Source organism: Saimiri boliviensis, chromosome 2, assembly GCF_048565385.1.
Source record: "Saimiri boliviensis isolate mSaiBol1 chromosome 2, mSaiBol1.pri, whole genome shotgun sequence".
In the NCBI taxonomy this organism is placed as follows: Eukaryota; Metazoa; Chordata; class Mammalia; order Primates; family Cebidae; genus Saimiri; species Saimiri boliviensis.
This window is the reverse complement of record NC_133450.1, coordinates 205,646,916-205,660,841: the sequence shown is the minus strand read 5'-3', so window position 1 is coordinate 205,660,841 and position 13,926 is coordinate 205,646,916. Positions and strand designations below refer to the sequence as shown.

The 13,926-nt window shown below is 49.0% G+C and overlaps 1 protein-coding gene across 1 annotated transcript in view; it reads right to left on the bottom strand.

Moving 5' to 3' along the window:
- SNX30 (sorting nexin family member 30) overlaps window positions 1-13,634 on the bottom strand; it is a 121,334-nt gene extending 107,700 nt beyond the window's left edge. The window contains exon 1 of the mRNA XM_010335957.3: window positions 13,215-13,634. Within this exon, the coding sequence (XP_010334259.2) occupies window positions 13,215-13,370 (156 nt within the window). The 5' untranslated portion in view covers window positions 13,371-13,634. The remainder of the gene's footprint in view (window positions 1-13,214) is intronic.
- Between the last annotated feature and the right edge of the window lie 292 nt (window positions 13,635-13,926).

The following is a 13,926-nucleotide window of genomic DNA, read 5'->3' as shown; positions in this document are numbered from 1 at the left end:
CTCTCAAATGAGCTAATGGCAATTAAATGCTTTCTCAGGGTCTGCTTCTAAGGCAATAACAAAATATAGCATTGCTGTGGTATTTACTGCGTCCCAGACACTAAACACTCAACTAAGCTTCTGAACTCCCCTGTAAAACGATCCAAAATTTAGGTAGGGGAAACAGAGGCATTACAAGGTTAAGAAACTTGCCCAAGGCCACAGAGCTAAGTAAATACATTCAGCATGTTTCACATTCTACTGTAACAGTCGATCATGTGTCTCTCTTCTTTGCTGGACCCTTAACCTCTAAGGGGAGAGACCTTTTTTCTCTTTCTCTATAGCCCCAGCATCTAGCCCAGAGCCAGGCTTGTAACAGATGCTCAAGAGCTATAGGGGTTTTGAGAACCTGCACTCTGCCACCCAAACACACTACGTCCTTTTCCCGCCTCTGTGCCCCTTCTCAAGCAGGAACCCCCAAACACCTTTTCCATGATCCCCCTTCCCCCACCAACATATACACACAAACTCACACAAATGACAGTAATTCCTGATCCCTACACTGGCTGCCAAAATGAAGAATTCTACAGGGCAAGGCAGACATAAAACAGCATATGAGTCCTTAAATGTCTAGTAAACAAATCCCATTGCTCATACATGAATCAGCGCCTGCTGGCCAGGCTGTTGTTTATCTACTTATTTTACTTTGAGAGACTCTCATTTATCGTGGAACCCCTGCCTTCCTCCCAGAGGCCTTCACTAACACATGACTCTCAAACCAGCATGACATCCTGCCCCCTATTTTATTGTCAATATGCACTTCGTCTAAATTCTGACCTCAAACCTCTGCATCTGCTATTCCCATCTCTATTCGGATCTACTGAGATAACACATCTATTTAATAAAGAAAAGGTTCCTGGAGGCGGCATTGTTTGAGTCTTGAAGTTTGAGTAGGTTTGCAACAGCGGCCTTCAGACATCCTCTGTCCCGAACACCTGACTTTAAGCCACGTCCACATCATCTTTACACTTTGCCCGCACACGTGCTTCCCAGCCTGCACTCCCCCTCTCAAAGAGGGCACCACTGGACAAGGGGCAGATGATGTGAAATTACTGAGTACAATGTACATTATTTGGGTGATGGTACCCTAAAAGCACTGGACTTAATCACTACACAATCTACTGGCTTGATTCCCACCTGCCAGCACCTACAGCTGGGAGTCAGGCCGGTATTCGGCATCAATCTCCTAGACTTTCTAGTCAGTCACCCCCACTACACCAAAATTTGTCATCTTATATTTTCTAATCTTTCTCTTCCCAGGCAACAAATCCAACCAAAACCAGGTTAATTCTTCCCATCTTACCTCTTTCACTGCCAGTCTCTCCCCATCCCAAGCCCTGATCATACATTCCTTGCTCAAAAACTCTCGGGGCTGGGAGGAGTTCCTCACACCTGTAATCTCAGCACTTTGGGAGGCCGAGGAGGGTGGATCCCCTGAAGTCAGGAGTTCAAGACCAGCCTAGCCAACATGGTGAAACCCCACCTCTACTAAAAATACCAAAATTAGCCTGGTGTGGTGGCACGCACCTGTAATCCCAGCTACTCGGGAGGCTGAGGCAGGACAACTGCTTGCTCTAAGACTGGCTACTGCTGAAAGTGTAAAAGCTAACCTCCACATCACAGCATTCAAAACAGTCTCATTCTGCTCCTGACCTGTCTACCCACCTCCTCTCTCACTAATATCCACCTTTAAACTCGAGATGGAGTCTCAAAACCCACTCCCAACACATGACCCAATTCAGTTCTCCTCCAGTGAGCACAGGTCTTTCCTGCCTCTGTCCTTCATCTTGGGGCTTTTCCCACCCCACATCTGAAAGCCCCCTCCAACGTCACAGACCTGGTGAAAACATAACCTCTGCCACCTCAGCTGATCTGCAGACATACCCCCTGCTAGTGGGGCTACCAATAGGAATAAACACTCCCTTCTCCCTGCCCCCATGTAAAACCCAATGTTTAAGTCTATTTTAAGGTCATGGTATTGGTAATTCTTTTTACGTTTCAAGTAGCAAATCAAATTGAAAACTGTATCAACAAAAGGGAATTTATGACCCCCTATAACCAGGAAACTGTGCTAACTTCAGGCACAGCTAGCACAGTCAGATTCCGAACTCAAATGACCTTGCCCCTCTTCCTCTCCTAGCTTTACTTCCCTCTGGCTTCATTCTTAAGCCAGGTACTCTCCGCACTGAAGGATACGACCATTCACAATCTAGTAGTTAAGACAGACATTCTTTCCCCCATCATCCATCTAGTAAATCTCAGCAAAGACTGCCTGGTTCTGCTAGGGTGACATGTCCACCAGGGATGCTATTTTGGCCAAGAGAAGATATTGGTATTAGACCAGAACAGGCAGGATAAGGAGAGAAGCCGGGGTATTTCTGCCCCAGCCCAACACCTGCTCTCTGCCTCAGATCACGCCCCTGGCAGCGGCTGCCTCCCCTCCAGGGCTCCCTTCCTCTGAGATCCCAGCTCTTGCTCAATGACCCTGCCACAGGTCTAGTTCCCACAGAAGCTCCTGGGTTCTACTTAATATCGCCTCTTCCCCTAACCCTCCAGTCCTGAGGGTAACAGCAACTTCCTGCTATTGCTACTCTCTGGGTCACCTTACCATCCATCACCTGTGTAACTAGCTCCTTGTATTAAGGTCTCTCAGTTTGAAATACCTTCACTGGCTTTTATTCCCTGATCAGACCTCAACTGATATGGAAATTGACAAAGCACAGGTCAAAACGGAGAAAAAAATGTGGAGAGTACAATATCAAGGAATAACCACCACCACCATCACCACCACCACCACCTCCCATCTCTTAAAGTTTCACTATACGTCATGCACTACTTTAGGAATTCACTGAATCTTCATATCACCCAGCGATGTGGTTACATCTGTTATCCCCTTTTCACAGATGAGGAAACTGAGGCTTAAAGATGTTAAACAGCTTGCCGTTACCAAAACTATAAGTGGTGGAGCTGAGATTCAAATCCAGACAACATGATTCCAGTGTGCACACCTTTTTTTTTTTTTTTTTTTTTTTTTTTTTTGAGATGGAGTCTTGCTCTGTCACCAGGCTGGAGTGCAGTGGCATGATCTTGACTCACCGCAACCTCCGCCTCCTGGGTTCAAACAATTCCCCTGCCTCAGCCTCCTAAGTAGCTGGGACTACAGGTGCGTGCTACCACACCAAGCTAATTTTTTTGTATTTTTAGTAGACACAGGGTTTCACCATGTTGGCCAGGATGCTCTTGAGATCTCTTGACCTTGTGATCCGCCCGCCTTGGCCTCCCAAAGTTCTGGGATTACAGGCATGACCCATCGTGCCCGGACCACGCGCACACCTTAAAACAGGAAGCAGAGGAGAAGCATTTCAAGTAGGAGGGTATGGACAGGATCAAGTGTTACCTACCAAGGGGTCAGGTGAAATAAGGACAATAAAACATCTACTGGATTTAGCAATAAGGAGGTCACTGAGAACCCTGAAGAACCGAGTCAGAAAGCAGGCAGCAGAAGGCTCAGGAATACGTCAGAGGTCAGGAAATAAAAGCAAACGCTCCAAACCTTCTCTTCAGAAAGTGTATCATAAAGAGGAGTCACAAAATAGGCACAAGGTCAGGCACAGTGGCGCAGGCCTATAATCCAGGCACTTTGGGAAATTGAGGCAGGAGGATCACTGATGCCAGGAGTTCGAGACCAGCCTGGGCAACAAAGTAAGACCTTATCTTCTCCCCCCCCCCACCGGCCCCCCAAAAAAGGCACCAGATGCAGAAGAGAGGATCATACCGGAGTTTCTTTTACTCTGTGTGTGTGTGTGTGTGTGTGTGTGTGTGTGTGTGTGTCTGTATGTAAGAGAGACAAGGTCTCACTATATTGCCCAGGTTGGTCTTGAACTCCTGGGCTCAAGCAATGTTCCTGCCTTGGTCTCCCAAAATGCTAGGATTACAGGTAAGAGGCACCACGCCCAGCCACTCTTTCTGCTCTCCTGAGAGCAACTTGGCCAGGCATAGTGGCTCACGGCTGTTATCCCAGCACTTTGGGAGGTTGAGGCCGGCCGATTGCTTGAGCTCAGGAGTTCAAGACCAGCCTGGCCAACATGGCAAAGCCCTGTCTCTACCAAAAATACAAAAATTAGTCAGGTGTGGTGGTACGTGTCTGTGGTCCCGGCTACTCACAAGGCTGGGACGGGAGAATCTCTTGAGCCCAGGAGGCAGAGTTTGCCGTGAGTAAAAGATCATGCCACTGCATTCCAGCTTGAGTGACAAAGTCAGACACCTCTCAAAAAAGAGAGCAACTTGAGTGTGTTTAAATAACAATTTGTTATTTAAATAAACAAATTGTTATTTAAACACACTCAAGTAGTGCGCTGGTTGAGAGGGAGCCCAAAGACGGCAGGGGTGAGTCAGGAGGCCAAGCAAAGCAGGGTCTCCAAGAGGATGGGGGATTGGGGGTGGGTCTAAACCCTCAATCAGCCTTAGACTCTCTCCTTGGAACGAGGGCCAGAAAGAAAGCATGGCTATGGATTCATATCATTCTGAAATGTGAAAGAGGGAAGTTCCTTTCTGGTGGCTTCTATCTTCTCTAAGGTAGAAGGTGAGGCAATCAGCAGAAGGGAATGTGAAGTAGAGGGGTGGAGGGTATGAGGAGCAGAGAAAAGGTTCAGATAAGCAACCGTGCAGAATGGGGAGTCTGTGGGAAAGAAGGAGTGCCCAGGACTACTGAAGCCCCGGCTGTGGCTGGAACCTGTGAACTTACATTGGCAGCAACCCTTGAGCTCGCTGAGGACCCTGGGTACAGGTGAAAGACATGAACAAATGGAATAATCCAAGCTGGGTATAAAAAGAAGAGAGCAAGGAAACTGAATATAGAGGCAGGTGCAACCACAGAGATGGACCACAGAATCTAAAGGAGGCAGGGGAATCCAAGAGGTCACAGAACAGGTATAATCAGTTGTTATTGACTCAGAGACCCAGAAAGCCAGAAGGGGAAGGCAAGACAAAATAATATATGTGGGGAAGAGGGAACCTTTGTCCAATGTTGGTGGGAATGTAGATTGGTACAGCCATTACGGAAAACAGTATGGAGATTTCTAAAGAAATTAAAAATAGAACTACCATATGACCCAGCAATCCCTCTTTTGGGCACATAACCAAAGGAACTGAAATCAACACCTCATAAAGATATCTGCACTCCCACGTTCACTGCAGCATTATTCACGATAGCCAAGATATGGAAACAACCGAAGCATGCCTCAATGGACAGACAGAGAAACTGTACTGTGTGTGTACACACACAACTGAATATTCTTCAGCCCTAAAAAAGAACATCTTGTCATTTGCCATAACATGAATGAGCCTGAAGGACATTATGCCAAGTGCAAGAAGCTGGACACGGAAAGAAAAACATTGTATGATCTCACTCATATATGGAATCTTTTTTTTTTTTTTTGAGACGGAGTTTCGCTCTTGTTACCCAGGCTGGAGTGCAATGGCGTGATCTCGGCTCACCACAACCTCCGCCTCCTGGGTTCAGGCAATTCTCCTGTCTCAGCCTCCGGAGTAGCTGGTATTACAGGCATGCACCACCATGCCCAGCTAATTTTTTGCACTTTAGTAGAGACGGGGTTTCACCATGTTGACCAGGATGGTCTCGATCTCTTGACCTCGTGATCCACCCGCCTCGGCCTCCCAAAGTGCTGGGATTACAGGCTTGAGCCACCGCGCCCGGCTCATATATGGAATCTTTAAAAAAAAAAAAAAAAATCAGGCCGGGCACGGTGGCTCAAGCCTGTAATCCCAGCACTTTGGGAGGCCGAGGCGGGTGGATCACAAGGTCGAGAGATCGAGACCATCCTGGTCAACATGGTGAAACCCCGTCTCTACTAAAAATACAAAAAAAAAAAAAACTAGCTGGGCATGGTGGCGCGTGCCTGTAATCCCAGCTACTCAGGAGGCTGAGGCAGGAGAATTGCCTGAGCCCAGGAGGCGGAGGTTGCGGTGAGCCGAGATCGCGCCATTGCACTCCAGCCTGGGCAACAAGAGTGAAACTCCGTCTCAAAAAAAAAAAAAAAAAAAAAAATCAAATTTATAGAGACAGAATACAAAATAATGGCTACCAAAGGCAGGTGGGAGAGGAAATGGGAAAATGCAAGTAAACAGACACAAAGTAGCAGATACGGAGGAGCGTACAAGTCTGGAGATCTAATGCAGAACATGAGGACTAGAGTTATCAATAATAAAATTGTACTGTACTTGACAATCATGCTAAATGAGATTCAGCTGCTCTTGCCACAAAAAATGTGTAACGATGAGATGATGACTTCGTTAATTTGCTCCACTATAGTACACTTTTACTATCTATAGGTATCCCATAACATTAAGTGTATACCTTAAAGAAACACAATAAAATGTATTTCTTAAAAAGAAATAGTATCTAGGCCGGGCACGGTGGCTCATGCTTGTAATCCCAGAACTTTGGGAGGCCGAGGCAGGCAGATCATGAGTTCAAGATATCAGGACCATCCTGGTCAACATGGTGAAGCCCCATCTCTACTAAAAATACAAAATTAAGGCCGGGCGCGGTGGCTCAAGCCTGTAATCCCAGCACTTTGGGAGGCCGAGGCGGGTGGATCACAAGATCGAGAGATCGAGACCAACGTGGTCAACATGGTGAAACCCTGTCTCTACTAAAAACACAAAAAAAATTAGCTGGGCATGGTGGCGCGTGCCTATAATCCCAGCTACTGAGGAGGCTGAGGCAGGAGAATTGCCTGAACCCAGGAGGCGGAGATTGCGGTGAGCCGAGATCGCGCCATTGCACTCCAGCCTGGGTAACAAGAGCGAAACTCCGTCTCAAAAAAAAAAAAAAAAAAAAAATACAAAATTAGCTGGGCATAGTGAGGTGTGTCTGTAGTCCCAGCTACTTGGAAGGCTGAGGCAGAAGAATCCTTGCACTGGGGAAGCAGAGGTTGCAGTGAGCCAAGAACTCGCCACTGTACTCCAGCCTGGTGACAGAGTGAGATTCCATCTCCGAAAAAAAAGATAATATCCAGTGGCACTATTTCAGAGCTGGAATGCTTCTACATATTACAATGCAGGGTGCGGCTGTGGGAGAGGACAGATGCAGATGAACCGTTAAAAAGGTGAAGGTAATTAGCCAGGCATGGCGGTGTGCACCTGTAGTGGAGGCCAAGGCGGGAGAATCACCTGAACTTGGGAAGCAGAGGTTGCAGTAAGCCAAGATCGGGCCGTGCCCTTCAGCCTAGAGGATAGAGCAAGAATCTGTCTTTAAAAAGAAAGAAAGAAAAGGTGAAGGTGATTAAACATCAGGAGATCAAGAAACTAGTAATTTTGAAGAATCAGACAGATCAGTCATGTGGATGATTAAGGCCCCAGGGTAAGGACAGTAAGTTGGGGTCTAAAGATTTAATGAATGAGAGTGAGGCAGTGAAGCTGGAAAATGACAAAGAAAACAGTAGCAGAAGGTCGGTAGTGGGTATTTCTTGTTTCCTGCTTGTCCAACATCTACTCCTTGATTTTGCTCTGGAAACCACCTCCTCCCTTTCCAGGCACAGAGCAGGCTTCCAAAATATTCATAATATTCTATATCCTAATCTGGGGATAGAAGCATATTATTATTCTTTAAACTGCACAGATAACTTTAACTCTTTAAACTACATACATTGTTATAAACTTCGTGTATGTATTTTCCAATTTTTAAAAAAAAAATTCCTTCTCCTCATTCCAAAGATAGGCACCTGATCCATGTCTGTGCAATCAGAATCAAAAACTGGTTTAGGCGCCTGACCCAATTTAGACCATTGAGATACCAGCCCAGAGCTGTGGCTGGAACTATCAGGAAAAGAGTGCTCTTTCTGCTGGAGCTGGGAAGCTTGTTTATAGAACGTATTCCTTCACTGGCTTAATAACAAGACTGACACAGAAGCAAGCAGTGCCAAGATATAGAAAGTGACTGATCCCCGACATCATTTGAATACCTTGCTCCAGCCATTCCTGAAGCCAAAATACCTGGCCCTTTTCAACAACAGACTTTTTTTTCCTCTAGGCCAGTCTGCATTCAGTTCATGTCCTTTTAACTAACAAAGAATCCTAACTAATTTAGGGGAATGCTCAAGGTAGTTTCAATGGAACAGCCTATGTGATCCTTTTCAATACATAATCAAACTATGCCCCCCCTCCTGTTAAAGACCCTGAAACACCCCCTGCCATGCTAACTTCCCACCCCTTGGCACTCTCCGGTAAAGGCCAAAGTCCTCAGGGTGGCCAGCCACACTCAACATAATCTGACCCCTCTCTTCTCTGTCCCCAACTCTGTAACTCTCCAACGCTCACTCTGCCCAGCCACAATAGCCTCCAGCTGCTCCCCGACACAGCAGGCCTGGGCCTTCTGGCCTCTACTTCGGCTGGGCCCTCGCGAGATACTCTTCTCCAGATGCTCACCCACAAACTCCCTCATCTCCTTGCAGTCTGCTCAAATGTCAGGTTCTCAACAAGGCATAGCAAATCCTCTTCCTCTCGGCCAGTGTTTCCGAACACCCCTCCCCCACCAGTTCTCCTTTTTCCTCCTTCCATAGCATTTATTTTGTAATACAGTACGAACTCACTGGAAAGCATCCAGTGAGGGCAGGGTTTTTGGCTAATTTATTCATTTCAAGTTCCTAGAATAGGGCCTGGCTCACAGTAGGCCCTCGAATATGTATCAAATGAACAAAAAGAATGACAAGAGCCTCAAAGGAGCAGAGCTTGGTTTGTAAAAGGTGATGGAGGAAAAGCCTTCTCTATTTTGAAAACTTCAGAGGATGTCTAAGCGACCTAAGAGGGCAGGAAGTAGATGAAGAGTTCAGAGAAGAGATTGAGGATGTGGGAAGAGGTGTTAGCCACACAATGAGGCTTGAATCAGATATTAAGTTTTGGGAGGCACACAGAAGTTGGAGGCTGAGTCAGAGGAGAAGCAACCCAAGCAATTTGCAAATGAAAGTTAAAAAGGGGGGTGGATCAAAAGGTCAGGAAATCAAGACCATCCTGGCCAACATGGTGAAACCCCATCTCTACTAAAAATACAAAAATTAGCCAGGCATGGTGGTGTGCACCTGTAGTCCCAGCTACTCAGGAGGCTGAGGCAAGAGAATTGCTTGAACCCGGGAGGTGGGGGTTGCAGTGAGCCAAGACTGGGCCACTACACTCCAGCCTGGGCAACGGAGCAAAACACTGTCTCAAAAAAAAAAAAAAGGAAAGAAAGTTTAAAAAAAAGGTGAGAGAGGCTAAGTGATGCATTTACATTTTAGATGGAGATAGCCATATAAGGCCCAGTGAGGCTCATCCCTGTAATCCCAGCACTTTGGAAGGCCGAGGCAGGCAGATCACCTGAGGTCAGACGTTCGAGACCAGCCAGGCTAACATGGTGAAACCTCTTCTCTACTAAAAATACAAAAATTAGCTAGGTATGGTGGTGGTCACCTGTAATCCCAGCTACTCAGGAGGCTGAGGCATGAGAATCACTTGAACCCAGGAGGCAGATGTTGCAGCGAGCCCAGATCGTGCCACTGCACTCTAGCCTGGGAGACAGAGTGAGACTCCATCTCAAAAAAAAAAAAAAAAAAAAAAAAAAAAGCCCAGTGAGTTCAGCAGGCATTTAAAGAACTAGTCCTGGCCACCTCTGGTAGATAGAAAGGATCCCTCCTTTGAGATTCTATGACAGGAGGCATCACTCCATGATTTAAACATTTGAGAAACTGGTAGAGAGTCCATCTTATTTGGTCTTTCTCTTCTACCCAAGCACCACAGAGCTCATTCACAAGTGTCAGCTGGACCAAGACACAAGGCTACCCTGTACCATCTTGGACCCTCAGAAAGCAAACCCCCTCTACATAATAACCCTGTACTATCAGCAGCCCATCAAACATTCATTCATTCCCCTAGCCCAGAATGGACCCAGAATCCCTGTCATCCAGGATCACAACTCCAGTATCTAAAAAGACAAAACTGGCATCTTTTCAAAGACAGACCATAGCATTGAACTGTCCTACCTCCCCTCTGATGACTCTTACACTGCTGAGGCAGGAGAAAGCTGGCCACAGGGAAGGCTTCCTGCTTCTGGCTCTGACTCACCTCTGTGGCTTGCTAGCGTCTCTCTACAGAAATTTCTTCAGTTATGAGACCGTATGTGTATGCCAAGATTCAAGGAAAATGTTACTCCTAGTCAGAGAAAGAAATTGCAATGCTTAGCCTCTAAGGAAAAGTGGCTTACTATAAATCAGGCCCTTGAGAATGGTGTCATTTAGATGCTCCCCACAGCTGTTAGGAAATTTATTAAATATTCAATAATTAGGCCAGGCACGGTGGCTCATGCCTGTAATTCCAACACTTTGGGAGGCCAAGGCGGGTGGATCACTTGAGGCCAGGAGTTTGAGACTAGCCTGGCCAACATAGTGAAACTTCATCTCTACTAAAAACAAAAAACTTAGCCAGTCAAGGTGGCACATGCCTGTAATTCCAACTACTCTGGACTGAGGCACGAGAATCACTTCAACCAGGGCCATGGAGGTTGGAGTGAGTCAGGATCAGGCCACTGCACTCCAGCCTAAGTGACAGAGTGAGTCTCTATCTCAAAAAATACATATATATTCAGTAATTGGCCCAGAGCACAGTGGCTCATGTCTGGAATCCCAGCACTTTGGCAGGCTGAGGTGGGAGGATCACAAGGTCAGGAGATCGAGACCATGCTGGCCAACATGGGGACACCCTGTCTCTACTAAAATACAAAAAATTAGCCGGACATGATGGTGGACACCTGCAGTCCCAGCTACTCAGGAGGCTGAGGCAGGAGAATCACTTGAACCCAGGAGGCAGAGGTTGCAGTGAGCCAAGATTGTGCCACTTCACTCCAGCCTGACGAAGAGCAAGACTCCATATCAAAAATATATGTATATATATTCAATAATTAAAAATGCCTTCAAGACTGTCCCTCCCACACAGAACAGACCCTTTAAAGGAAGCTATCAGTAATTAGACTTGAGACTGACTTATTGACCACTAACCAGATCTTGGTGGTACATGGAATTTGTCTTCCAAGTGCTTATTAGTAAAATACCCATACTCTGAGTCAGGTATCATCCAAGAGTGAATCGTTAAGCATATATTTAAAATAGCTATCTACAGTAGCCAGTCTCCAAGATGGCCCAGTGATTCCCGTCTCTTGGTATTCACACCCTCTCCCCACACTGTACCAGTGTCAATCTGTGTGACCAACAGAATACAGCAGAGGCATGTCACTTCCAAGATAGGTTATACGAGACTGGCTTGAGTCTTGGGCTCTCTTGGATCACTCGCTCTGGGGGAAAAAACCAGTTGCCACACCAAACAGCCCTATGGAGCTTAACTAAGCCTGCCAACAACCATGTGAGTGAGCTTAGAAGTGGATACTTCCCTAACCCAGCCTGCAGATGGCTGCAACCTCAAGAAAGACCTAATTCTGAAACACTCAGATTGTCCCAGACACTATTTTCAGGTGGTTAAGTTTTAGGGTAATTGGCAACACAGCAATAGATAATTAATTCAGTGTCCTAGACAGAACTGAGAGGAAAATGTGAAGGTTTAACCTCAGTTCCTACACTACTTTAAGAACAATTTTTATCCCTAAGAAAGCAAATTTATTCAGTCATTCAACATTTTTTTGAGACAGGGTCTCACTCTCTTGCCCAGGCTGGACTACAGTGATACAATCATAGCTCACTGCAGCCTTGAATTCCAGGGCTCAAGCTATCCTCCAGCCTTAGCCTCCTGAGTAGCTTGGACTACAGGTGCATGCCACCATGCCCAGAGTGTGAGACAGTGTGAGAGTGTCAAAGTGTGAGAGTGTGTGTGTGTGTGGAGACGGAGTCTCGACATGATGCCCAGGCTGGTCTCAAACTTTTGACCCAGAGTGATCCTCCAGCCTCAGCCTCCCAAAGCGCTGGTATTACAGGTGTGAGCCACTGCACCTGGCCTCCATCAGCTTTTTAAATTTTCCTGTTCCTAATGCTTTAGAATTCCCTGCTTTCACAAAACCTCTGCAGAAGGTACAAATCCCACTCTCTAGAGATTTTAAGTGCCCAGTGCCCTTTTGACTGCAAGGCGGACAAATTATATTTTCTCATCCTCATTTTTACTGTACCGTATGCTGTCCCGTGCGGTACATGTAGTAAGGGAAGAAGCAAGTTAGGTCCCCTGCTCCCATTAATTTTGGGACAAGGGGGAATTCATTTAGTATTTTATTAGGGAGAGAAAATCTTGATCAGAGGACCTGGGAACAATTCTAGTTTCTGCAATTAGTGACTAAGTGGCGGCAGGGGCGCTGATAGAATCACTGCTCAAGTTCCCTTCATAACTGAAATGGCCACGGGGATAGGGAGGAGGCCGTCCCTTACCCCTGCCTGGACTCTGCGGTCTCTCCAAGCAGCAGGAGGGTTATGCTGCTCTAAGAAAATCTGGAGCCTCCCTCTGTACAAAAAAGGTCAAAGGGCGAGCCTTGTTTTTATCAACCACAAAACCAGCCTCTGCCAAACCTAAACAGAGTGGTAGGCCGTCGGAGGTGAATGGAGCCCCAGACAGAAAACCACAAAGAGGTTCTCGTGCAGCCGCTGGCTGGGGTCTGAGTCAGGTGACTCCTCGGGGCAAACGGCAAACCTAAACAAAGATCACTCCCCACATGACTGACTCGGGGGAATAAGACTCTCCCGGTAAGCCCAGGGCTGCCCGGTCCCAGCACCGAAAGCCATGAACTCCTGCTTCTGTGCAATCTCGGGAAACTGGAGGAGCTACAAGTTATGCAGCAGCTCAGCCTAAGGGGATGCACCTGGAGGAACTCGGGACCCCATCCGAGGACACAGGCTCCCTGCCCTGCACACACACGTCCCGCCCCAACACGCAGGCGGGACCCCTCCCCACCAGCTGTCACCGGCGCTCGCGACCAGTCACAGCCAGCGAAGCCCGTCCCTCTGCGGCTGCGACCCCGCGGAGGCGGCAGGAGAGACGCTTTCGCCGAGGACTCCGGGGCCAGGGCACGCCCGTCCCGCGGGAAGGGGAGGCAGGGTGGGCGCGGCCCCAGGCACAAGGCGGCTACGGATCCATCATCCCCACCCCCGGGAGAGCGAAATAAACCTCCCAATCCCCAGTCCCAGGCGCCCCACCTTGTCACCGAAGCTGCGGGCCATCAGCAGGTCCGGGCTGGGCGTGCTGTCGCCACCCACGGCCTCCTCGCTGCTGGAGCCGGCCAGCGGGTGCGGCATGTCGCGCAGGGAGTGGGGCCCGGTGGACGGCAGGGCCTTGGGGGGCCCGCCCGCCATGGCGTGCACCGCTCGGGACGCGCCGCCGCCGCCGCTTCCTCCAGCTGCCGGCCGCTGCGGGCTCCCCGAGAGCCCCGGGCCGAGGCTCCGCACGGCCGCCGCTCAGCCCGAGGCCTTGCACCGGCCGGGCCGGGTGCCGCCGCCACCCGCCGGCTCGTCCCTGCCCGCGCCGAGACGCTCCGCTCCGCGCCGCGCGCGCCCGAGCCCGCCGCGGGTCCACTGGCAGCACCGCCGCGGCGCCCAGCCCGCACAGCCAAGCCGCCCACCCGCTCCGGCCCCGCCCCCGAGGCGCCGCGGCCGCCCGGGAGGGGGCGGGGAGAGCGGGGAGGGGGCACGTGGGGAGGGAGGGAGCGAGCGAGGAGGCGCGGCCCCGCCCCCGCCCGGCAGGAAGTGCGCCCTGGGCCTCTGCGGCTGTCCTCCCGGTGTCCAACCTCGCCTCGCGGAGGCCGCCGCGCGGAGGAAATGTCTAACGGAAATCGGAGGTGGCAAAGAGGTTAGAGGAGCCTCTTCCATTCCGCTCGCGTTTACTGATGCGCCCGCCGGCAGCCAGGCTTGG